The sequence below is a fragment of the Myxine glutinosa genome, chromosome 6, assembly GCF_964187855.1.
Source record: "Myxine glutinosa chromosome 6, kmMyxGlut1.1, whole genome shotgun sequence".
NCBI lineage: Eukaryota > Metazoa > Chordata > Myxini > Myxiniformes > Myxinidae > Myxine > Myxine glutinosa.
In genome coordinates, this window is record NC_136266.1 from 64,426,647 (window position 1) to 64,453,416 (window position 26,770).

Below are 26,770 nucleotides of genomic sequence, written 5' to 3' on the forward strand. Positions count from 1 at the left end.
TCGCCGCTTCTCCGACTGGGTCATTGTACATAGTCTGCTTTTCTGGTGGTCGTGGCGGCTTTTTGGCCATTGGGTCTGCTCCCTGCTCGGTCCCGGCTCTGCTCCTGGCTTCGACTGCCTGGCTCTTCCACTGTTGCCTCGGGCCCGCTCCTGGACTGTCCTGCGCCTTGTCTGCCGCTTCGGCCTTTACTGTCTTGCTCGCCGCTTCTCCGACTGGGTCATTGTACATAGTCTGGTTTTCTGGTGGTCGTGGCGGCTTTTTGGCCGTTGGTCTGCTCTCTGCTCGGTCCCGGCTCTGCTCTACTTCGCCTGCCCGGCTCTTCCACCGTTGCCTCAGGTCCGCTCCTGAACTGTCCTGCGCCTCGTCTGCCGCTTCGGCCTTTATTGTCTTGCTCGCCGCTTCTGGCAAGCCGCTTCCACTAGCAAAGCCTACTCGTCCTCCTCGACCTTGGCCTTGTCCTCGTCCCCTTCGCTCCTGCCTGACATGGCTCAAAGTACTCTGCTGCAAGGCTACTTCTGCTCAACACTTACTCCACCCCATCATGCATCTCTGCAATCAAATACCACGGACTCCTGCAACGACCCAGATATATTCATAGAGGCTCTGGTCGTAAGTTTGTTTACTTACAAACAGGTCACTTCATTCCCGTACTCTGGTCGGCTCAGCGCACTCCCACTCATCGTCCCAGCGCACCTGGTCACAGCAACGCACACGATCGCACCTCCTGTCTGCAAACCCTGGCTAAATCACCTGAGTTCATCCCCACCGTACAAACAAACATGAAGCTCACTCTGTTCAATACCCGGTCCCTCAACAACAAAAGCCTCATCCTGAACGACTACATTCTGGATAATAAACTGGACTTTCTCTGTCTCACTGAAACCTGGCAACAACCTCTGGACTACTTCTCAGTCAACCTCACTACACACAATGGATATTCATACATCAATAAACCACGCTCGGAGGGCCGAGGTGGTGGAATTGCCGTAATACACCGACAGGACATCAAGAACAGCCTCATCTCCATCTCATCTGCTCCATCATTTGAACACCTGGCTTTTAATCTCTCTGGTCACATGCAGTCAGTCATGGCGGTCGTCTACCGCCCTCCCAAACCACACCCATCATTCCTGTCTGACTTCTCCTACTTTCTGACCCAGCTCTGTTCCCTCTCCCCCTCAATCCTCCTCGGTGATTTCAATATCCACATGGACTCCACTGACTCCACAATAACCACTGACTTCACTGATTTACTCACCTGCTTTAACCTCACTCAACATGTCAACTTTCCTACCCGTAACCGTGGGCACATTCTGGACCTTGTCTGCTCCACTGGATTAATTTTGCACCATCTCTCTGGCTCCGACCTCACCCTCTCTGACCACTTAGCCATCACTATGACCATCAACATCCCCACCCCAGCACCAAGGCGTTATCGCACTATCAACTTCCGTAAGCGAAACGCTCTTTCACCTACCTCATTCTCATCCACCCTCTCTGAAAAAATGTCCACTTCTCCCTCCGTTGACCTCCACACCCCTTCTGACCTCACTGACTACTACAACCACACTCTCTCCTCCTGCCTTGACCAGCTTGCGCCTATAAAAACCAAAACAGTTTCTTTCACACATTCTGCTCCCTGGTTTACTCCTGAACTCCGCCTGATGAAAACTCGTGCTCGCCAACTTGAAAGACTCCGCAATAAAACAGGTCTCACAATTCACTCCCAAGCCTACAAGGACCACCTACAGCACTACAAAGATGCCCTCTCCCGTGCCCGCTCCGCCTACTACTCTCAAATTATCCACTCTGGCTCTGGAAACCCAAAAGCACTCTTCTCTACAATAAACAAACTCCTCAGCCCCCTGAACACCACCACCCAGTCATTCACAGTAGAAAACTCCATCTCCTTCCTTTCATTCTTCCAAAGCAAAATTGACAACATCTACAACAGCTTAACCACCACCGCACCCGCTCCCCCTCAAACCACCTGCCCCCCCTTATCCTGCCAACCCCTGTCTCAGTTCTCCCCAGTCTCCCCTACTGACCTCTCTGAACTCCTCATAGGAATGAAAACTGCCACCTGCACTCTTGACCCCATCCCCTCCAGCTTTGTCAAGGCCTCCCTTCCTGCTCTCTCTCCACTTATCACTGCAACAATAAACTCCTCCCTGTCTACAGGCATCGTCCCACCATCCCTCAAAATTGCTGCTGTTACCCCCATTCTGAAAAAACCTGGACTAAACCCTGACACCCTAAACAACTTCAGACCCATCTCCAACCTACCCTTTCTGTCAAAAGTTTTGGAACGCGCTGTAGCCACTCAACTCAAACATCACCTCTCTGCCAATAACCTGGATGAAACATTCCAATCCGGATTCCGCTCCAACCACAGTACTGAAACTGCTCTCCTCAAAATCACCAATGACCTTCTCCTCTCCTCTGATGCCGGCAACCTCAACATTCTCATCCTCCTCGACCTCAGCGCCGCCTTTGACACCATCAATCACACCATCCTCCTCACCCGACTTGAAACCACCTTTAACATTACCGGCACTGCCCTCTCTTGGATCAAATCATACCTCTCTGACAGACGCCAGTTCATCTCCATCAATAACTGCAAATACCCCACTGCTCCCCTCCCCCAAGGTGTCCCCCAAGGTTCAGTTCTTGGCCCCCTCCTCTTCATCCTGTACCTGTCCCCCCTTGGTCACTTAATCCGCTGTCATGCTCTCCAATTCCACTGCTTCGCCGATGACATCCAGCTTTTCATCTCCACCAAGTCCATCTCCACCGCCACCCACTCTATCCTGACAAACTGCATCACTGAAATAAAATCCTGGCTTCAATTCAACTTCCTCAAACTTAACTATGATAAATCTGAAATAATCATCATTGGCCCAAAAATGCTCACCAAATCCACCCATAACTTTGCCCTCAACATCGACGGTTTCCCAGTATCTACCTCCCTTCACATCCGGAATCTTGGCATCATCTTTGACCAAACCCTCTCCTTCGACAAATACACTAAACAGATCACAAAGACAGCCTTCTTTCACCTGAAAAACATCGCCCGTCTCCGTCCATCCCTCTCCTCCACGGCTGCAGAAATCCTCATCCACGCCTTCATCACCTCCCGTCTGGACTACTGCAACAGCCTCCTCTATGGTTCACCCTCAATAATCACCAATAAACTCCAATACATTCAGAACTCCGCTGCCCGTCTACTCACCCATGCCCGGACCCGTGACCACATCACCCCCGTCCTTTATAAGCTTCACTGGCTCCCCATCCCCCAGAGAATCCAGTACAAAATCCTCCTCTTGACCTACAAAGCTCTCCATAACCTGGCCCCATCCTACCTGACTGACCTCCTCTCCAGACACACTCCCACCCACAACCTCTGCTCTGCTGGTACCAACCTCCTGACCCCACCCCCCATCCGGACCAAATTCAGATCCTGGGGGGACAGGGCCTTCTCCATCGCTGCTCCCACCCTCTGGAGCTCACTACCTCACACCATCAGAGACTCCTCCTCACTCACCACATTCAAAACATCACTCAAGACCCACCTGTTCAACACTGCATTCAACATTTAACCCACAGCATTTAACCCCTGACTATCTCTTCTCCTTCTCCTTCCTTTTGCTTTGATTATTTACCTATTGATTTTTGTCTTTTTGCACTTGTTTTTTGTACTCTGTCAAAAAGCGCCTTTGGGCTTCTTGAAAAGCGCTATATAAAATAAATGTATTATTATTATTATTATTATAAGAGGGGTGAGATGAAATTGAGAACTTTATAAAATTATCTAATAATTTATAGTCACAATAATTATCATATTAAATGTGTTTTCCTTTTCTCGAATAATATGCCATCCACAATAATAGAGTGAGTGTTCAACCAATTTGTTTTGACTCAAATCATGATGAGAAGCAGAAGATGAAAAAAGTTACTTTTGTGCAACAATGGAACACATCACCTCTATCACTTTTCAAGGTGACTGCGGAACTTAACCCAATTTTCTGCTTATTTGAAACATCCAATGTCATGGAGAAAATGTTAATTTAGAAATATATATAATTACCAAATTATAAGTATTGAAATATGGAAGAGTATTGAAGTATAGTATTGAAGTATATATATTGAAGTATATATAAGTATTGAAGTCTTGAATATCTGAAGGGAAGGATGAGATTGAAGAGAATATGAAAGATGATTCCACAGGCGTGAAAAATCAAATCTCCCTCTGCGGTCAGCTTCCGTTATCCTATAGTCTTGGTCTTCCCAACCCACTCGCAAGTTTATCCCTCAAAAAGCTATTTCATCTGAGTTTTCACCCTCTGCCATGGACTTAGATAATGTGTTATGTGACTGTAAGCAAATTACTTGTTTAAAGTGAAAATGTTGACTGCGGTAATTGAAGGGACATTGTGTAGATTGCATTTTGAGCTTCAAATTCTCACCAAGTCTGCCACTAAATACATCTTGACCTTGAAGTTTTCTTTGCAGAAATAACACCGACATTAAAAGCTCTTGGCTTTATAGCTTTGCTTGCATTGGACGTGGCGTTCATTGCCCATACCCAATAACATAAAGAAAAATAAATAAATGTTCTACCATTTTGATGAAGATTATGGGGCTGGCAGGAGAGTCTAGACAATATGTGAACTCTTCTTTGAGCTGTCTAGCCTGGTTTATAATCGTGACCCAGCTATAAGCTGTCATCCTGATGTTTCAATCGGAGAGAGATGCACCGATAAGTGCGGCGTCCTTCTCAAGAACCTTTAAACTGGGAGACTCGTGTACCAGTACTGGTTGTTTATGAGCGTTGGTGTCTTTCATGAAGAGTAGAGTTAAATCTATTAGCACCCTAAACAAATTCCTGCCTCCTTCAGTCGAATGTCCAGCTTGGCCAGCCGGTTTGTGAAACACCTTGGCTAAAAACGGTCCCCAGTCTCTGTTTGAACTGCCAACTGATGTCCCAGGTCGAAAATCCCCCCAAAAAACCAATGGGACAAATCCCATAGGAAATTGGACCAGTAGGATCTACTGGTTTTAATAAGGAAAGTGAAATACTGGCACAGTAGTAAATCATATGAGCGACCTGGCTCCTCGATGGCAAACAACTTGCAAACAACTTGCAAAAAACTTGCAGAAGAACATGGCTATAACTACATTTTATATGGAAATGTGTGTTTTGAGTTTGTTTGTATCAAAATATAATTAAAGTAATTTGTTTGGTCCATGGGTTTTTGGACCAGTTAACCCTAATGGTTTCTACAGGATCAGTTGAACTTAAAGGTTCCTATTTGTTTTTATAGGTTTCAGACAGGTGACATCTAATGGTTTATATGGGTTTAAACCAGATCTGGTTAGGTTTCTACTGGAAACTCTACTCGTTCCTGTAAAAACCAATAGAAACCATGATTTCTAATAGAGACCCATATAAATGCCCTAATGGTTTCTATGGGATTTTCGACCTGTGCAGGTAGTTGCAGCTATTTCTTTCGACCAAGCAGCCTCTATTGAAATGACGGCCATTCCATATGGAACTGTGCATCTCACCTTCATGATCAGTAAGCACTTCACGAACAGACTTGTTCATCATATTGGTTTTTGCGGATTTATCCACCGGCAGATTCGGAATCGTGGCGTGCGAGTCGCTTACGCAGCATGCAAAGGGACTTTGCAGGAGAAATGTTTCGGAAATCAACTGCTGCCCTTAACAATGACACATACGAGAGTCTCTTGTTCAGTTGTTAAATACAATTGGCTGTTTGTTACAATAATTTTTTTTAGCTATCTTCACCAGCTGCCTGCAAGCCACTCGTGATTTACACAAGTGACGAATTGCTGGAGCATATTTATTGCTACTTAAAGTTTGATTTGAAGTATAAATTAAGAACTATGGTGATATCCCTTGTGCCTTTTTGCATTTGTTCAAAATTTGATACGGTACATCAATCACGATTATTTATTTATTTATCGTTCATCGATGTCAGTTCAGTTTCTGTTTGCAAAAGGCATTGCATCATAACTGTCCGAATCATTCACTCGAATCTCAGCAGTGTCTTGAAACACCCAAAGAGGACTTCTCAGGATGCCAGACATTTTTGCTGAGCAGGCCAGAATATTTCCCTCGGCATTTTTCTGCGCGATACTCAATAAAAATCCTTCGTGATGGGAAGATGATGATGATTGGCTGCCAGGCCGACTGTGATTGAGCTGCCCATGGTGCTTTGCCGTGATGAACAGCCAGTCGCCTTTCTTCCTCCAATCTCATCCATCCCATGATTATATTCACGCGGCTCCTTCTCAACACAGTGGTTTGTTTCATCAGTTCAGCAGATTTTCAGTGGACTCATAAGGAGTTTTGAGTGTATTTTTCATTCCATCATCACATAAGTGTATTTTTACATAAATTACAAGGACATCAGACAAGATTCCTCAATTCAACACATTACCTAGGATTTTTATCCAGGATCTTAGAACCATGAGTGGAATGCTTCGATAGCACCAAACAATCAGCCAATCCCGTTTTCAACCGCTTACAGATTTGTGCTTAAGTAAAGAATTTCATTTTCCAAACTTTTCTAATTTATGAGCCAACTCCAAATATAAATGTTCCTTTGCAGGATTGATTTTTGATCTGAAAAGCTTTGATCATTCCTCAAATGAGTGTAGACCCTTCTTTTTCTCTCCACATCAGAGGTTTAGCACTTTTGACAATGTGTGGGATCACTCATGGCTTTTTCATGCCCACAGCTCATGAAGGACTTTCCCGATGAGCTCCGTGCTGACGTGGCCATGCACTTGAACAGGGAGATGCTGCAGCTGCCGCTGTTCGAGTCTGCAAGCCATGGGTGCCTCCGTGCACTTTCTCTCAGCATCAAAACGATCTTCTGTGCTCCGGGAGAGTTCCTTCTACGCCAGGGTGACGCTCTCCAAGCAATGTACTTTGTATGCTCTGGGTCGATGGAGGTCCTCAAGAACAATACCGTTCTCGCCATCCTCGGTAAGGATGTATTCTTTTTGCTTCTGTTTTTGTGATTTTCTTATTTTAGGAGGACTATTTTATATCTGTACAGATCATTGTTTTTGGTTTTGTATCTGCACTATAAAACAGGAGGTATTTCATTACACAAGACAATTTTCTGTATGTATGTATATATGGATGTATGTATTTCATTACACAGACGATTTCACACACAGAAACACAGAAACACACAGAAACACAGAATAATTCAAATTTTCAATTTTGTTTAGACCCCCCATGGGGTAAAAATGGGGTACCCCCGCTAATGGGCACCATCTGCCATACACCATTTGCTACAACTCAATTGACACCTGCTCGTATGCTGGACAGTCTGGACTCTCTCAAGGCCAGAACTCCATGGAAATGCGACAGGCCAGTGCTGTGTTTGGTCTGGGCAGCGCCATCAATAAGAAGGATGCACAGATAACGGGAATACATCTCCCCACCTGCCGTCAAGTCCTGCGCTGTCTCAAGCATCACATTGAAAAGGGTGTGGTGGCAAAGCACACCAGCTGTCCTGATGCTCCCCCCAAATGGGCGTCTGTGCACCTCGTCCTGGCCCAGGTTGCCGACTTTTACAAGAATGCCAACATACTCACTGTCTCTGACCACCAGGTGTGCATCTTGCTCTTTCAGCTTCTGTAAGTCATCTGAAAGATGAGTGGGATCCCGACCACGCATGCCAAGTTGCAGGCCATGGAACAATGACTGAATGCGACCTTCTGGTTGTGGCCAGCCAACGTTGAGCAGCTGGTCACGAACCCGGAGGATCGTGTGTTCCTGCATTCGATGAAGACTGACTGCATAGCATCTTTCGGCACCTACGACAAGTTGCAGAAGGTGCACCATTGACAGGGTCTTGGGCAGGCCAACGAAGAACGGTGCAAGAGGAAGGTGCAGAAAATTGGTGCTGCTAGTTCCGTCATTACCTTCGCCACCAAAGGTGGATGGAGGTTATGTTTTCACCCCTGTCTGTCTGTTTTTCCGTTTGTCTGTCCGTCTGTCCGTTTGTGAACACAATATCTTAAAAAGTTGTGGACGGATTCGGATGAAATTTGGCAGAGATGTAGCATATGTGACAAGGAGAAAATGCTTAGATTTTGGTGAAGATCCTGATTCGGATCCGGCTACTATAATATTTGAAGTGATTCTTCACCATCGGGAGATAGGGACAAAAACGATACATAGCAGGATATCTCAAAACGTTGTGGACGGATTTGGACGAAACTTGGTGGACCGGTTGGGTGTTTGACAAGGATGATTCAATTCGATTTTGGTGAAGATCTGAATATGGATTCAGATATGAGAATTATTTAATTTCTCAAGTGATTGTTCACCATTGGGAGATGGGGCCAAAAACGATGCATAGCAGGATATCTCAAAAAGTTATGAATAGATTTGGAAGAAGCTTGTTGGACAGGTTGTGTATGTGACAAAGAAAAACGATTCAATATTGGTGAAGATCTGGATCCAGATCCAGCTAATATAATTTAAAAAGTGATTCTTCACCATTGAGTGATATGGCCAACCAGGTGGAGGAATGTGCTCTCTCCTGGGTGCCGTTCTAGTTTCATTGGCAGATGACAGTGAGGCGGCAGCCAGCAGCAATGATGAAAAGTGATGTGACTGCCACTCAGACGATTACTGCAACTTCCACTCAGAGCCGTCATTGCAGTGAGCACACCGGAACCCTGGCATTCATCCCCTACGATATCCTGTGCCGTCCGAAGTTGGATTCCCTGACCACTCGACTCAAGCTGACACCGACACAACAGCCTGTTACTTTTTACAACAGTACTTACTTTTTCCACATGCGAAATTTGCATTTATGTTTATTTAAATTATACAATGGACTACAAAATGTAAATGTTTCATGATATTTGTTATATTTTATCACCTTTATCTATCAATATTGTTGAAATGAAGATCAAATAGCTGTATGTTGAAATATGTTGAAAAAGTCAAAACTTTACATGGGTTGTATTTACTTTTTCACGTGACTGTACATACATAAAAATGTCGTGCCTGTGTAGTCAAACATGGCGCAGAAGTGAAAAAAGTTTCTGCAACGTGTTTACGTACACCTCTGAATTGATGGAGGTCTCTTTTAGCATGATGTACACCAGAATAATCCCTTCCATGCAACAGAAAACAGTCACCATGAGGGTGCAGCCTTACCGGCAGAGGGTGCAGCCTTACCGGCAGAGGGTGCAGCCTTTAACTTATTTTTTCCATGAAGAATTTGCGTGATGGCACTCCTTCGAATGTCTTTTTGTCTCTGGTTCAAATTAGTGCAACAAGGTTTCGTCTCCTGCCACGATGGCTGCCAGAAATTGCTGTCCTTCATCATCAAACCACACTCGCAGTTCCGAACAAATGCTTTTGCGCTGCACATTGTGTGTGTCTGTTAATTGTTGAGGAACCCACATAGCGCAGACCTTTGCACAGTCCAACTGTTTTGATATCCTGCACGCACTTGCTTCACCAATGTCCAGTTGGATGGACAAGTTCTCTGAAGGTTATGTGTCTGTCTGCCATAATGATGTTGTTCACCTTTTCTACATTGACATCCGTCTGTGCTGATCATGGCCTGCCACTGCGAGTGCAGTCATGCATATTGGCATGCTCAACTCCTGCAGATGTTATCCGCTTGGCCCATCGACCAACTGTGCTGTGGTTGACAGCATCATCCCCATACACCTTCTGTAGTCCCTTATGGATGTTTCCAATAGTCTCCTCCTCTGACACACCAATAATTCAATAACAGCATGTTACTTCTGACAGACATCGACTGCTACGCAAAGCTACATGTGTGAAGACAATGTAATTATCACATTATGAGATGGGAGGGCTGTATCTATACACTATACAAGTAATAATGCAGTAGAATAAAGTGTTGTTAAAAATTTCTGGGGCATTACTTTTGGAGTCACATTCGTGTGTATATATATATATATATATATATATATATATATATATATATATATATATATATATATACAGTATATATATATTCAAACCACATCTGGTCACAAGTGTGCCGCACTGACCGGGTCCTCAGTCGAGGTCCTCAGCGTCATCCCGTTTTGGCCCTTCAACCTCGATACGGTCAGCTAAGGTGGGCCAGCAGGGGCACATACACATCCACTTGCAGCAATTACATTTGGAGGCATATGTAGCCCCACGTCTAGTCAGTGAGAACACGATCCCCATTGTATACTCTCGCTGTCCCTCCTTCATGCCATGCGGTGTTTCTTCCATGTTGTAATGGCTTAAACGTATGTTGTTGTTTTTCTTCCTGGTGCCAGCAGCATAGCCTGAGCCACATTCTTTAATTGTTTCATGTAAAAGTTGCATGCAGGAGAAGGGTATTTGGACCAAATTTACGACTCAAACAACATCCTTCCACCTCTGTGATTGAGAGTTTGCAGCTGTACCATCTTTCTCACCTCCTGTGTCCCTCCCCCAACCCTGATCATTCTTCCCCATGTGCCTCATTTCAACAAGTCCACGTTGATTTTGTCCCTCAACCCTGCTGTTGGTGTGTTCCCCTCCCTTTCCCCCCTCACACACACTCATTCCAATGCTATTTTTGTTGTGTTATGCCCTGATCTGTTCTGTGTGCTCTTCCATGAGCCTCGACACTGTACAAAAGACCTCACTTGTCCATTAGCCCTATTTGTGGCACAACGCTGTGTTGCAGTCATACTTCTGAAAAATACTTTGGGATTTCCACTTCCTTTTTTGTATACATCGTCGAAGCTCGTGGAAGAGATAGTGCAAGAACACTGAACTGATTAGGACACAACAGGACAAAATGAACAGCTGGGATAGGGAGGAAACACCAACAACAGAGCCAAAAGCCAAGGCAGAGGGAGACAGATGAACAATGGGTGTGGGGAGAAATGGGGAACAGGAGAGGATTCATGGGGTGGACAAGATGGATACAGAAGGAAACTTTCAGGAGGGAAAACTGGAACTTTGGAAGGAGGAGGGATTAGGGTGGGGTGGGTGGGGAGGGTACGGGGAAAGGGGGTTAATGAGGGTAGACAGGATCATGGTTCTGGATTGGGGATGATCTGAGATGGTGGTAAACAGCTGTCTTGAAAACCTGGAGGGAGGAATGAGATTAAAGAGGATGTGGAATTTGATTCCACAGGTGGGAAAAAGAAACAAATGAGCAGATGTGAGCAGTGATCCTGGATTTAGGGAGATTCACCAGAAGGGGTTTGATGGTGGACCATGTGTGCCATGTAGAAACATGGGGGGAGGGTGGTGACAAAACACGGAAAGAGCAGAGGGTGCAAGACCAGAAAGGAGGTGGTATAAAACAGAGAGACCACAGACCTGTCTGTGAAGGCGAAGTGATAGGCCCATAGACTCATCTTCCCCATGGGAGATTCCAATACTATTACAGGCCATGGTTTATACGGCATCAAGCTGAGCTAGATGTAAGGCAGGAGTGCCAGCCCAGAGGGGAGAGTAGTACTGCACTAAGCTATTGCTGAAAGCCTTGTCGGTGAACAGGAATTCAGTGTGCCAAGGAAGGATTTTGTACGATGGAGGATGCCCAATCGGCGGCTGGCTCTGGAGGCCAACTTTGAAATGTGGTTTGCCCAATAACGATTATGGCTGATAGTGAGACCCAGGAGTCTTAATGACTGAACTTCATCAAGAGGATTGTGAAAGTATACAGGAGGGTTTGCCAGATGGTCCTTTCGGAGAGAGATGGTGAGATTGGGATTTGCCACTTGATTTGGCAAATTTGGAATATCTCAGTATTGAAAGACATATTTCAAGCGTTTGACCAGCATTGTGATTTTTTTCAAGGGTTTGAAGAGAGGGAAGAGGTTGCAGGCTTCCTTTATGACATCAATACAGTTTTTGTTTGGCTACTTAAATTCATTCATCTAAATAGCGAGCTCCAAATCCTGTGGAACCCTACCTATAAAATACTATCGCAGGTGATGCATCCTAGCAGTGACTTCTACGGTTTAAAGAGAAGACCTACCATCATCTCAGGGCAGCTTGGGATGTGCACTAAATGCTGCCTAAAAGCAGCTCGGACCACATCTCTTTCCTTCGTACTTTTGTAATGAGTGATCACTGTAGACTACGGATTTTTATGTTAAGAAAATAGGCCTTTTATGTTTTGAAAAGCGGAATTTTTTTTTTTTAATGTGAAAAAATCCCGAAATATATTTTCCCCCCGTTTTATTCATTTTTTATTATTACCAAGTTTTTTTCAGAAATCAGTCAAAAAAAGAACAAAAAATGGTAAGCTTTTTCCTGCACAACATTAAGCACTCTGGGCTAGTAAACAGGTAAAAAATGACGTTCAGGTACCTTTATTGCAACCGCATTGTTTGATAAGTAGAGGACTAGAAGAAATTGACAAGACCCTTTTAGGAACGGTTAAAGTAGGTGTTTGAAATCATTATCTTGGTAAAGTTCTCCTTGGTGAGGCGGTGTCGGCGGTTGGTGAGGACGTTTCTGAAGACGGAGAAGGACCTTTCCACGTCGACGCTGACGATGGGGCAGTACCTCAAGAGGGGGATGTCGGCAAGCTTGACTCCAGCCGGCACACCAACCTCAGATCCGTGCTGATCTCCATCCAGGATCAAAGCCACTGTCCTCAGCACACCAATGTCGGGATTGCGCTGCAGCACCACCTTGAACTTGGTGAGCAGGATCTCCTTACGGCAGCCTCGGATCTTTTCGAGCTCCTCCTTGGCCTGATCAAGGAGCTGGAAGGCCTTGGCCAGCTCCATGCCGGCCTCCTCCAGCTGCTAAAGGATCTTCGGGATGAACGACACGTGGGCATTTAAGAAGACCAAACTGAGCTTGAAGTCCGCCTTTCCGAACAGGTCCTTGGCACTCCGGATTGCCATCGAGTCGTCGTCGTTCAGCTGGTCCACAATGTCCTTGACGGCCTCGAAGTGCTCGGTGTAAAACACCGCGGCGTCGATCCATGTCCCCCACCGAGTCAGAATGGGCTCCGGGGGGAGAGAAAGATTGGGCTGCTGCTCCTTCCAAAGGACAACACACGACGGGGCTTTGACGAACACCTTCTTCGTCGTGGCAATCAGGTCGTTGACGTCCTTGAACATTTCTCGGACTGTCTCGCAGACACGGTGGAGCGCGTGGGCAACGCAAGTCCGGGAAGAGTTCCTTCAGGGCATGGCCAGCCTTGATCATATAGGCCGCGGCATCACTGACGAGGACCTTGAGGCACTCCGGCTTGAAATCAGGCCAAAGATAGCGCAGCGTGTCATTGACTGCGCGCACGATCTCCCCAGAGTTGGTCTTCTCCAGAAACATGCACTGGACGAGGTGGGGACGAAAGTACCCCTCCTTGGACAAGCGTCCCGCGATGATGTTGGCCACATATCGACCTGCCGAATCGGTCGTCTCGTCGACGGACAGCCAGATGGGCTGCTGTCCGAGGTCGGCACGGATCCCCACCAAGGCCTCGTCGTAGCACTTGTCGAGGTAGTGCTTTCAAATCCAGCTTTCATCGGGGATCTGGAGATTGATGTGCTTCTCCAGGAACGACCGGAGGGCAGGGTTTTCCAATTTCGACCATGGGATGCCAGCGGCCAGCATGGCCTGGCACAGCTCCTGAGCCACGACGTCGCACTTGTGCCTCTTTCCGCCACCAAAGTCCTCCATGGTGGCTTGCGTGACCGTCCTCTTCTTCTTCAAGGCCAAGTTGCTCTTGTGGCGGTCTCCTCGGACATGTTGGGCCAGCTCAGACTTCTGCTTCGCCCGGAAAGTCTTTTCACAAGCTCGACAGAAAGCCGTGTCACTCGACACGTACTTGAAGGTGGCCCCATCGCCACCAGCGTTGAATTCCTTCAGCCACTTGTCACGAAGAGCAGCACTCATCTTGATAGGAGACTTGTTCACACTTTGTGTACACTCTCTCACTGTAGTACACCGCCTCACTGCTGTACACGCTGGGGACGCAACGCACGCAAGTGGACGCAACGTTTTGTTTATGAGATGGATCGCAGTTAAAAATTTCGATCGCAGTTTAAAATTTCGAAAAATTCCCTAATTTTTTTTAGCGTTGCCAGACATTTTCGACCAAAAAGGGCATTTTATTTTATTTTTCCCGAAAAGGGCGAAATATTTTTTTTCTCCGAAAATAGCAAAATAATTTTTTTGCACGCAGAAAAGCCGTTTTATGTGAAAAAATATTTTTTATTTTTTCACATAAAAATCCGATGTGCAGTGATCAGACATGATCGATGTTCGGTGGGACAGATCTCTGTAGCCATTTCACGCAGTAAGTAGTACATCTTTCTACCAGTCCAAGACGTCAGATGTCTGTATAAATGGTCAAAGTCATTGGTTGATAACTGATGTTGAGTCTTTATGACTTACAGCTCTGGAAACATCAACTTTATGCTGACAACCTTGCGACTCAAACAACATCACATGACAATCTACAGTGCATGCATGGCATCCAACTTAAATGCATAAATTTTTATCTGGAAGTTCACGTTCAGTTCCAAAACAAATTTTCACACCACCCAGAGAAATACAGTATAACATTTCCTCCATTTTCCCAACAGGTTCATCTTAAGGGCCATTTTTTTTTATTACATTTGCAAATCGAGTGGAATTATTGCCCCCCATCCACTCCCCAACACCTCCATCTCCTTCCCAATATGTCTTGTACGTGCCCTTCCTTTACCTTTCCTTCTTCCTATTCCTCGCACACATTCCTCCAACACTCTTTCTCTCAATCATCTTTTCTTCTCTTCCTTTTCGCAATTGTAGTTCTCCGTTGCGAAAATGTTAAAACACTCATTAAGAATTTTACTAGTTTGTCTTGATTTTTGTTTTTGAAAGCCATCCTCAATGTAAGTTTTCTCGTTGATCCAAATTTCAGTCCTTTTGCAATTTGAACCATGAATGGCATGTGTAACCTTACCAAACCTTTCAATGCTCCTAATACATGTTTGACATTTAACATTTAACATTTTCACATTTAATATTTAACAGTTGTATCCTTTCAAATGCAATTTATTGTCCATAAAATAGATGCAATGAACCGGCCCATCTCCAAAGGCTCTCATTTGTGTTATTCACAATGGGAGGGTGGGTGGCTCTCATGTTAAATCCTTCTTTTATTTCCTGAAGCCCTTCCATCTTGGGATAGTTTAATATTGCTTCCTGGTTCTTAATCCCTTGGCCATGTGAAACTTGGACACAAGACACTATTCAAAAAAAATATTTCATTTATTACGCTTACTTCTGTTTCTTATTTTCTTTGCAATTAGCATATTGCTAGATTTATTAACCCAGGAAATCAATTGCCATTGATCTAACAACAGATATTTTGCAGAACATTTTCCCAAATGTCCATTTTATTTAAATAAAAACCACCTTTAGAGGCCATTTTTCCCCGCAAGCGGGGGTTGGCCTTTTTCGGGAACCGTGGTTGTTGTTGTTTTTCGGTCCCCTTTTTGAAGCAATGTTTTATGGCCGGATGCCCTTCCTGACGCCAACCCTTTTTGCCGCCTTTAACGACAAGCAGGGAATTACCAGTGAACTGGTACTCAATTTGCCGACCTCGGAAGGATGACAGGCTGAGTCAACCCCCCTGGCGTTAATTCAGCGATTGACCGGGATTCGAACCCAGGATCCTAGGATCCTAAGCCGGCACCCTAGCCGCTAGCCCAACACCAGGGATCTATTTTATTTAAATGAGCAACATTAATACCTTACTGGGGACCTTTCAAGGTTGTGGTGGGTGTGTGTGTGTGTGTGTGTGTGTGTGTGTGTGTGTGTGTGTGTGTGTGTGTGTGTGTGTGTGTGTGTGTGTTGCAACCAAGGACAGTCTGTCTTGTCGCCTTACAGCACACCTGGTATTCGGTTATCCATGCGGTTATGTGTTTGGATGTTTGACCAACAAACTTGGCTTCACAATCTTCAAAATCTGTCCCCAACATAACTTAACGCGATGTCATCACTGCTCTTAACACCTCTGAGTCAGCAAACTAGCTTGTTCTCGAAACGTCAGCCTTTAATAAATAATTTATTATTTTACTGCTTAGTGTGCTTAGTGTGCTTATACTAATATGAATCCTGAGCTGCAAATTCTCCGACATGTACATTACAGCGCCCTCCATAAGCCCTCCTTACAGCGCCATTTTTGTTATTGCTATGTACTCAGGAAATTTGGATTTGAGATCAAAAGATGAATATGAGGCAAGAGTACAGAAGGTGAACTTTAATTTCTTTGTATTTTTATCCATAAGTTTTACCATTGCAGAACAATAGCTCTTATGTTCAGTCCCCACATTTTATGTGAGCACAAGTATTGGAACAGATTAACTTCAAGTATACTACTTTAATTTGAATGAATGAATGAATGATCGGTTTAAGGAAAATGGCCTTAAAACGATCATTCATTCATTCATTCAAATTAAGGTAGTATAATAGTGTTGCGGATCTCCAAAGCGTCGGCCTCCCCCTTACCAAGGGGGGATTAATCCCCTTGTCTTTTTACTAGCCAACGCGATCCGGGGCTATTACGTTCCTTCCGGTCGGTGTTAAATAGGGTTGTGAGCCGAATTAGTCTTATTACCTAAGTACTAACACCGGCCGTGAAGCAAGGAAATAACCCCACCCGAACCACGGTTTCAGTGGACACGCCAAGCGAAAGCGAGCCGCGATTCGGGCCGTTAACAGGTATTAACCCGATTGGAGCGGTTGTGATCGTGCCACACTTACCCAATTGAGAAATCACTAAGATGGTCGAATTAAGAGGAAAACAGGAAGAACAGGTAATTTATTACACTTTGTACAAATAAGAAGAGGAATAGTAGCCAACCTAATAGCCAACTCTCTCGAACCTCTAGCCACACCCTTACCACGCCCTTTAGCCATGCCCACTCGAGCCCTGGTTGGTTGATGGGGGTCTTACCGGCTCCGCCCTTGATGTCTGCTTGACGTGGCCACACCCCTGACCTCGCGTTCCACCCCCTTTTCGGGCCTTACCTCGTGGCATTTGGGCTGGTTTGAGCATCCTAATGCGAGGGGCAATGGGGTGCAGACTGGATGGGCACAATGGGGCATGGGGTGCAGACTGGATGGTGTGCAATGGAGTCGATTGGAGGGAGGGCTGCAGAATGAATGGGGCCTACTCTTATTTGTTTTACACAACGCAGATATCACTATTGGAAATGGCCTTATCTCACATATACTAAGAAATAACTGACGTTCTAAGGTGACCTACGTGTTGCATGTGGCCTAACTATGGGGTGCAACCTTTAACCTTTTTATGATGTTACCTGTGTGGGTTCTCAAAACCGCAACACTGCACCCCTCCTTTCGCCAGGCTCATCCCCGAGCCGAACCCACATACCAGTGAGCCCGACCGGTTCTGATACCAGGGTCAGGACTACTGTTTAACCATTAGTGTGACACTTAGGTGTGGTTACCCTCTACATTTAACCTAACACCATGGGTGCGACAGTTTTAAACACTAGATATGTCCCACCTGCTGCGTTGTGTACTATCTAACTGACTCACGCCCACAATTAACCGAATTATGGAATTATTTCCAAACTACACATAAAGCCGGTTGGGAGCATGTTATTTACAAGAGTACTAATTATTTGCAAAACTACAACCCAGGACCTGTCTTTTGTGGGAAAGAGAAAAGGAATTTTTGAAAAGAGGAAACACCAATTGCACTGCACTGCACCAATACACCATACACCCATATGCACCAAAATAATTTTTAAAATGCACAAAAAGCACCATCACCAAAACAAAATGCACAATCATCACATTTCATTATTAATAAATGATGTCTTGTGCTTGGTTGGCTGCTGGGCTGCGACGTCTTTTTGCTTCATGTTCTTTGGTGTGCCATCGTCAAAACCTGAGATCTTCTTTTCCTGGCACACCGGAGGAATTTAATAAAAAGTGCACAAACCGTGTCCGCTTTTTATTTTGGCCAGCAGGGCCAGCTTAGGTGGTCCGACTGCATGACCTTGGGGCCACTTAGAAACAGTGGTCCGCAGGGCAAGATAACGTTTGCCACGATTGCCTGCTCAATCAAAGGTGCCAGGCCACAGAACGTGTGGTCCATATGGTGTATCAGTACAGGCAACAGGCAGCAGGGTGCAGTGCAAGAGTGCAGCCACACAGCTCAGGGCACCTGCACACTCCCCTCAACAAAAGGTAATGGGTCCATGGGTGGGGAGGCAGACAAAGCAGAGGTTAGCGGGGGCAAGGGCGCAAGGGTACACGTCAAAACAAGGTAATGCGATATGAGGGGCGCGGGAGAGCTAACGGAGAAAGCTCGTCCCTAGCCGTTCGTCACCCCCCATGTCAATCTGCACTACCCTTGCCCTTCCCCGTATTTACAATTTACAAATTCGTCTCTACCGTCTCGTCTCCCATATCTCCCCCTAAACCAAATTCGTCCCCAATCCCTCCCAAGAAGGAAGAGATGGAATCACACACAATGTCTCACCCACGTCATGATGCGTGTTTCATTCCAAACATTTGCAAAAACCTGGTGTGGAGTCCTGTCACCTTCGTGAGTGGATGCGGATGGTGCGAAGAGATTTCATCCTCACTGTCCTTCTAATTGACATTAACTCTTTACTCTACCCGGGGTCTTGCCCTGCCAATCCAATTGGCCTCTTTACACTATGTGGTTCTAAAAACCAATTCCCATTGACCATACTGTGGTGCCTCCCAATTTGGGGTCTCACTCCCTACATTTTTCAATACTGTGCCCTCGCACAATTTCGGCGCTGGGTCGTGTGGCTCTACCAGCAGGTCCTACTTACCTGAGCACCTCCGCCACTGAAGTCACCACCCGAGCTTGCCTAGCTCCTCACAACTACCCTAACTTGGGGAAAGCCCTCCTGGCTCTCTCACCCCACTAATGCCCTCTCTGGCATTGGGCTACCCGGGTCCTTCTCCTCGGATCCTCGGGCCCCGCTGAGCTCTATACTGAACACTACCCTGGTTCTCCCAGAGCCTACCTGCGGCCTCACCTGGCCGACAGACTACCAGTGGCGGAGTGCTCATTTAACCATACTTACCAATTAAGCCCACACGCCCAGCCATCTCCACAGACTTATGCACCCCTCAAAGCAACAACTTGCTACTACTCGCACCACAGATGTCAATATCCACAAATTTACCTACTCCCTCTACCTAACTTTAAACTATCCTCCCCGGGTACTCGTGAAGGGTCCATCTTCCCCCATCCACTCTTTCGCACCATGCACTTGTTTAGGGAACTTTTAACAGAACCCTAAAATAAATTTCTCAAGACGAGACTCAGACTCAATGAACTCAGACTCGTTCTATCCAAGTCAAGATTTATTCCGAATTGCAAAGAGAACTTGTTACACAAAATATAACCAAGACATGACGCGTCGTTTGGTTGAAGACTTCTTCCCTCTCTTCTCTCCTCTCTCGTCCTGCTTCTCTCTTCTCTCGGAGCATTCTCCTTAAGTAGACCTCTATTACTTTGATGTAGTGGGATTGGAATTTAAAGGTCAACACAGAACTCGGTCGACTCCGTCTTCCTGGCGCCAATGTTCATCTGCTCTCTCTCTCCTAGAGCCTCTAAAGGCTATACAAGAGATGCTATCACAGGCAAAGGAGAAGGAACCCATTATTTTAGCCCCTACAGGTCACCCACTTTGACCTGCACAATCACACTAATGGATGAATGCATTGAAATCCGGGCTGAGTCAACACTCTGCATTTGGGCTTCTCCACTTAAGGGCAAAAAGGTTATATCTCCCAGATGTCCCCTTATCGCTCCGGTTCCTTTCCCAAGGCCTTGCTCACGCTGCGAGCCTTGAAAGCACATTCTGGTTTTTGAATACTTATTTAACAGTGGGCAATAACTTGCCTCTTATTATCCTTGTTCTTCCATACACCCCGCACCACTCATTCCACACACCATTTACTCCACACCATTTATTCCACACTACTCAGTATTCTCACCATTTATCCACTTGCACGCCATGCAAGCCAATCACTCAATACACTTACACTTGTCCACAATACTCTACTCATACACTTCCACACACACACACACACACATCATTCTCGACCATTGCCTCATTTGCTCACTCTCACCACAAAGATTCTCGTTCTCAATTCCTCATTTGCGCCTAAATAGTACGGCGGATAAGCTCTCATATTATAATAATTGTGCATTTTATGAGAAAAGCATGAAATTTCTAACATAGTTAGTGCATACCATAAGGTTTATTTTCAGATGTTGAGGGAAGTCAGATTTGACCTTTGAGGACCGTGAGGTCATATCAAAAATGGCCGCTAGTCCACCGGCTCTAATGTTCAAACGCGCTTAATTTTGGAACCAAATAGTGTAGAAAACATTATAGGTGTCGTTTCCAACTAAATTGGGGATGCCCATTCATTTTGTGATACTTTGGAGATCGCCAGAACTGAAGGACCTGCATTTAGGTCAAGGTCAAGGTCAAATTACGTTAAATATCTATTTTAATGATACTGCAGTTGGAACTGCTATTGGAAAAAGTTCATTTGAACTTTTAAAACTTAATTTTTTCAGGTACAGAGATAGGTACAGAACACCCAAAGACCAGAAATGATGAAAAAAGTGTTTACACTGCAAGGAATGATGCAATAACCTCTGAAAAAATAACTGTAGTTAACCAAGTATGTCCATAAAAGCTTACATTAAATCAAGTGCAATGATGAAAATTGGTAATGATCAAAATCTTACAGTCTCCAGAACAGAAGCACAGTGCAATGCACTTGAGTGCAGCTTTGGCACACTTGCAGCGTCCAGTGCACCCTTTCTTGCAGCCACAATGTATCTATTCATGGCACGATTTTGATGCTTCAGGGAGAGTGGTCCAAAGAGGCTGCCACCCAGTTGTCTCCTTTGTCCAGCCCCAGTCAGGTGGGTCTGGCGTCTCTGGATCCATGACCAATGCCTGGTTCCAACAGTTGGCCTGGTAGCAAGTGCGCTTGATGTGCTGCTTGAGTGCTGCCTGTGTTGGAGGAATGTTCTCTAGAGTTCTACACTTCTGTGTGAAGAGCTGTTTCCTGGCAACATTCACTTCCGTGCTCTCACTGGTTCGGTCGTACATCAGCACCACAAATCGCTCTAGCAGTAACATTGAGCCTTCACTGACCTCACTTGGCATGCCTAGGAGTTCATTGAAAGCATCATTCACCTCTGGGAAAGACTTCCAAGTTTCCCAGGCAGTCTTCTTTCCTCTGCCAGCGAATGCAGATACAGTATCACACCTGGTGAACGCGTGAAAGACTGGGAGAGTCAGACACTGTGTTGGATTCAATGTGGCAACCATTTCGTGAACAGTTATGTACCGAAAGCTTGACCCGACACCAAAGGCAACCCACAGCTCATAAGGAGCAACCCCAATTTAGTTGGAAATGACACCTATAATATTTTTCTGCACTATTTGGTTCCAAAATTAAGCGCGTTTGAACATTAGACTCAGTGGACTGGCGGCCATTTTGGATTTGACCTCTCACGGTCCTCAGAGGTCAAATCTGACTTCCCTCCACATCTGAAAATAAACCTTATGGTATGCACTAATACTTAGGCAGTTAAGACCGAAAAATAGGGCGTATCGTTCATTTTTTCAGGAAAGCACCAAATTTGGCACAGATGTAGTATGGACCTATACAATTGTTTTCCTGAGGGGCGCCCAAAAATTCAGAACCCCTGGTGGCCGCCATATTGAATTTCAACATGACCGCCCTCTGTGACCTATTTCCCTCAATAACTTCTATACTATGAGCGATAACACCACAGTTCCAGTGTCTTACCCCATGTTTTCATGGTCTCTGAATCCAATGGGATCAATTGCATAAAGATTGGCATCCATCATCTTTAATTTCAAGATGGCCGCCATGGTGTTTCCATTTTCCTTGAATCTCTCATAGTATTTTAGGTAAAATTTCAATTCCAAGTGATACACATTGTTTTATTGGTCTCTGATAACAATGGAATGGTATTAATAAATCAAAGTTACACACAGTTGCAGTTTTAACTTAAAATATTGTGGGCACTTGAAAGGTGGAGGCTCTTGCACAGATGCGAAGTACGACAAGCACTGTCCATCGCAGTCACACAGTGATGTGCAGGGCAGATGTGCCCTGGAGCATTTACAGTTGCCTTTACAGGCCGACTTACAATGGCAGCTTGTAAGCTCTGAACATGCCTCCTATATCAGTGGTATTGTGGTCCAAATTGGTGTCCAAGAAGTCCCTGTTTTCATCCAGCCCCAATCAGCTGGTGATGGAAGTTCTGGGTAGGGCACAAGTGCCTGACTCCATACGTGTCCAGCCTGAAAACATGCACGTTTTAGGTGTTGTTCGAAGGCGTCTGCTGTTGGGGGAATGTGATCAATTGTTCTTGCCTTCTTCGTGAACAAGTGTCGGCGCATGTCATTCACTGTCTTTATCTCGGTAGTCCGGTCATAGAGGATGGCAACATATCTTTCGAGACTCGGACTTCCTGCGGCCAAGGCCGGTGGCAATTTTATGGATGGCAAGGTTGCGGTAGCTTTTACCAGTGCCAATGGCAATCCAGAGTTCCTCCACACCTTGTGACTGGTAGGTAAAGTAGTGTGCTATTGCCAAGACCACAATATCAGAATCTACAGTTCGAATCAATACCCGTTTTCTCCCCTTTTTCACGGCATCCAGGACATTTTTTTGGATTTTTTGAATTTTCTGAATTTTTGGGCGCCCCTCAGGAAAACAATTGTATAGGTCCATACTATATATGTTCCAAATTTGGTGCTTTCCTGAAAAAATGAACGATGCTTCCTCTTAACTGCCTAACTATAACTATTGTTACGCAACCGTGATTAACACCACAGTTACGGATGGCCGATTTGCGAGACTTTACACTCCCGAGGCGAAAACTCAATGGCGGATTAAAGCTCAACACAAAGTTAAACGCGCGGAATGGCGGACACAGCAAAGCTCCGCCCGCCGCCTTATCTACTAAAATGAAACACCCAGGAAAACTGCGTTCAGATATATACAGAAAATAATATAAGGATTTATTATTTATAAGTAAAGACAGTGAAAAAGCCCGCGCCGGTAATACTAATAAATCGAATAAGCCTAAATTGGGATCCCAGACACAACAGATATCAAACACGATACGAGGGAGGTGAATACGAAAATAACACGTCTTTTTGGTTTATGCACAGTGTATTCGCGGGTACGGCCTTATCTCGTCCTTGTCGTCTTGGTGACCGCCGTCCAACACCCGGCTCCTTTCGGCCCCGATGTACCCACGAGGCCTCGCTCCAAGTTCCACAAGCCCCGATCGCACACCACGAGGTCCCTCACTCCAAGTTCCACAAGGCCTCGCTCCAAGCACCACGCGTCCGACGCAGGCCAGCGGCTCCACACGAGGTCGATCTCCACAAGGTCCGTGCACCAAAGGTTCAACGTAAGCTACACAAAGCAAGCGAACTCCACTTGACTCGACTCTCTTTTGGGAGTGCTGGCAGCCAAGTGCCAACTGTTCGGTGCCAACTGCCAACTCCGACGAACTGCTCCGAACTGCTCACGAACTGTTGCGAACTGCCGTGTGCTCTGTGTGCTCTGTGTTCAACGAACTGTTGCGAACTGCTCACGAACTCCTGCGAACTGCCGTGTGCTCTGTGTGCGAACTGCTCTAATATCTCTCGCTGATGACGTCACATTGGCGCACTCCTCAGCCAATAATAGCCTCCCAACTCGCCCAGGTCACGCCCTCTGCGGCATCGCTCCACTCTTGACATCTCCCGTCCCCGACCCCGCGGTCCTTGTGTTATAACACGTGCCAGGCGAGGTTTGTAGGCCTTGGAGGTGTAAACGGTGGCGGCCAATTGTGGCGGTGTTTTTGGCCTGGTTTCCTGTCCATTTATTCCGAAGTCATTGTCAGGGAAAGGAATTATTTAATGTTGCGCTAAGGACCTAACTAATGTTTATGTGGTTTGCAGTGCCATAATGGACAAAGGTTTGACTACTAGGTGAGACTCACAGGGGCGTTACCTTTAATCCCTCACTACTTAACACTCGAATCTCCAGGTAGATCCACAATCATACATCTTACCCCGACAAACGCCTAAACATCAAGAACTTATTACATGTAGAGTCCCTGTCACGACAGCCGAATACCTACCTATTCAGATCTACCTAGCTCTAGATGTTGCGCTACCAAATTCATAACACAGCCCCCCCCCTGGAACCGTAGCTCCTGCAAGGTTCACCGCAGGCTCTACCATTCCAGCCTTAACACTTACTGTCACACACTTAATTAACCTATGAAATAAATCAGGAAGGGCTGTGGGAAGTGAGTCGGACTACCTACCTACACTTCCTTAACATGCTGAACCCCTTAACCATCATGCAAGTATGTACATTTTCTTCGGTGTTCCTGTGGAGGGAGGAACAAACAACACACAACACTAACTTAACCACAAAACTTAACCATCTTTCCAAAACTCAAAATTCTAACCTTTGTACATACCCCGGTCTACAGACCGCGTCCCCCGGTGGATGCCACAAGACACAACCTTACCTGCGGGGCCATCCCCAATGCATCCCCCTAAATTTCCACGGGCCCTGTCCAGATGTTACAGGTGAGTGACACGGCTCGGTGGATTTCGCCCACATTCATGCAACACAGACCCCTTAACCACTCATTCTCATTCCATCGGTCATCAAGGCATTTCAAAAATCAACAAAGCACTTATTTCAATACACCCCCTGCAGGACCATGGCATTGATGTCATTCACGTGTGTGTGCATTCCTCAACTAGGCAGCGGGGAGGTACCGCACCAAAAGATGGTGGGGGCGCATCAGGCTGTGGTGCCCGCAGTCCCAAAAACAAGTCAACCGACTTACAAGTTCATTGCCCCCCCCCCCCTTTACCTCTTGGCCCCGTGACAGCCCAACAGCCCCTTTCCGCCGTTACCTCGCCGGTGAGGGTCTCCACACACACCAGGCTCCTTTGCCTCCTGCTTTCGCGCAGCAACACGGGTCACCGGGGGACTTCCTCACCCCGCGGCGCCCAACCAGACCCTCCACCGACGAGCTCCAATTTCCAGTTACCACCGGCTGCCAGGGGTAATTGCCGCAGAGGGGGGCCCGCAGGCATCGCTCCTCAGAGCTTGCTCTGTACCTGCGGACACACACACCTTCCCCACCCACAAGACCCCAAAACACACTTCCTCCCCCGCTGCCATTCAATTCTCCACACAACTCAGCACAATTCAGTACAATTCTTGGTGTAAAAGGTGTTACAAGGCTTGCCATGGCCTGCCACATGTGAAATCCCCCAGTTCACATTTAAACCATCACACATTTCCAAAAGCACAAGTATCACCCCTCATTATCTCCAATAATCATCACTCACTCTCCAGGTTCCACTCTCACGACCACATCAAAACACCTAACCACAATACAAAAACATACGCCACCCACAAGACACTGTGGCTCCCATTCCATCCCCTCACCGGCCATGTCATCACTCTCACCCGCCTCCCAACTCCAATTTACATGTCCCCAATTTCCAAAGCAAGTCCTGAAGCCTGGGACAGTACTCCTCAAAACACTCACCTCAAGTGCAGGTAGTTGAAGGTTGGTCAGGTTCAAAGTGCAATCCACCCATACAATTCCCAAAATTTCACATTGGGCCTACCAAATACTTCCAAATTTCTCTTTTGTCCCCACTACACTGGCAGGTATGTGGATCCGCATCCAACGTGATCCTCGCTACACAACTACCCGTGGCCACGACAGCTCTGCACCTCTACCGTGCAAGGGTCATCAGGACAAGGTGAGCAGTCAAAACGCCAACATGGCCCATGAGTGTCCATAAGGGCGCGACCCACCATCCATCCTTCGGCCCCCCTGCGAGGAACACAGCTGCAGCAGCCCCAGCTGGCCAATGTGGTGAGCACTTGCTGCCACAACACACACTACCGCACACACAACCTCGGCCCTGGGGGGCACGGTCGCAGTGCGTGGCATCCCTACAGCCACGTCCCCTGCACCTCCCCATCATCCCCCAGTCCGACTACAGAACTGCAGCCCCCCAGTGCTCACCCACACTTGACCACACCAAGGTCCAGTCAACAGCCATGCTCCACCAGGAGACCCACCCAGAAGACATGGTCCACACACCTCGGACATGCACAGCACCACGTTGACCCTCAGGCTACACAACTACATCCCCATCATCCCGCGTCCCAAATATCAGCACAGTTGCCCCCGCAACCAGTTGAAACTGTGTCCTGCTACCTTATTAATTTTATCACAGCCTCCAACACTTTGGTCTACACACCTGGATGAATAATGGCGTCACTGTACAGTGTCCACCATGGCATTTCAAAATCCACCCTTAAATTTCCATCTAACCCACAGATTACCCATGCCAACCATTTGTCACATTTCACTAACCTCACCAAAGAAGGATGCTTTGCCATACACATGCCAGCCGAGCATGGCCCATATGCTCGGCTCGTTACACATCTCCCGATTCACATCCCCATGGCTCTCTTCCCAACCCGAGAGTCCATAAATCATAACGGAGCATCTGTGGAAGGTCACTCACACCATCACGTTCCACAGATGCCCCAATGGTTGTCTGGCAGGCTATCTCCATCCCTGTCCATTCGGTTTGACCCGCGTCCATAGACCAACCACC

General features: G+C 46.3%; 1 protein-coding gene across 1 annotated transcript in view; it reads left to right on the plus strand.

Annotated features, from left to right (window-relative positions):
• Positions 1-26,770, plus strand: part of LOC137429399 (voltage-gated delayed rectifier potassium channel KCNH8-like) — a 723,799-nt gene that overhangs the window by 682,016 nt on the left and 15,013 nt on the right. Inside the window, exon 10 of the mRNA XM_078781042.1 lies at positions 6,770-7,019. Coding sequence (XP_078637168.1) covers positions 6,770-7,019 — 250 coding nt within the window. The remainder of the gene's footprint in view (positions 1-6,769; positions 7,020-26,770) is intronic.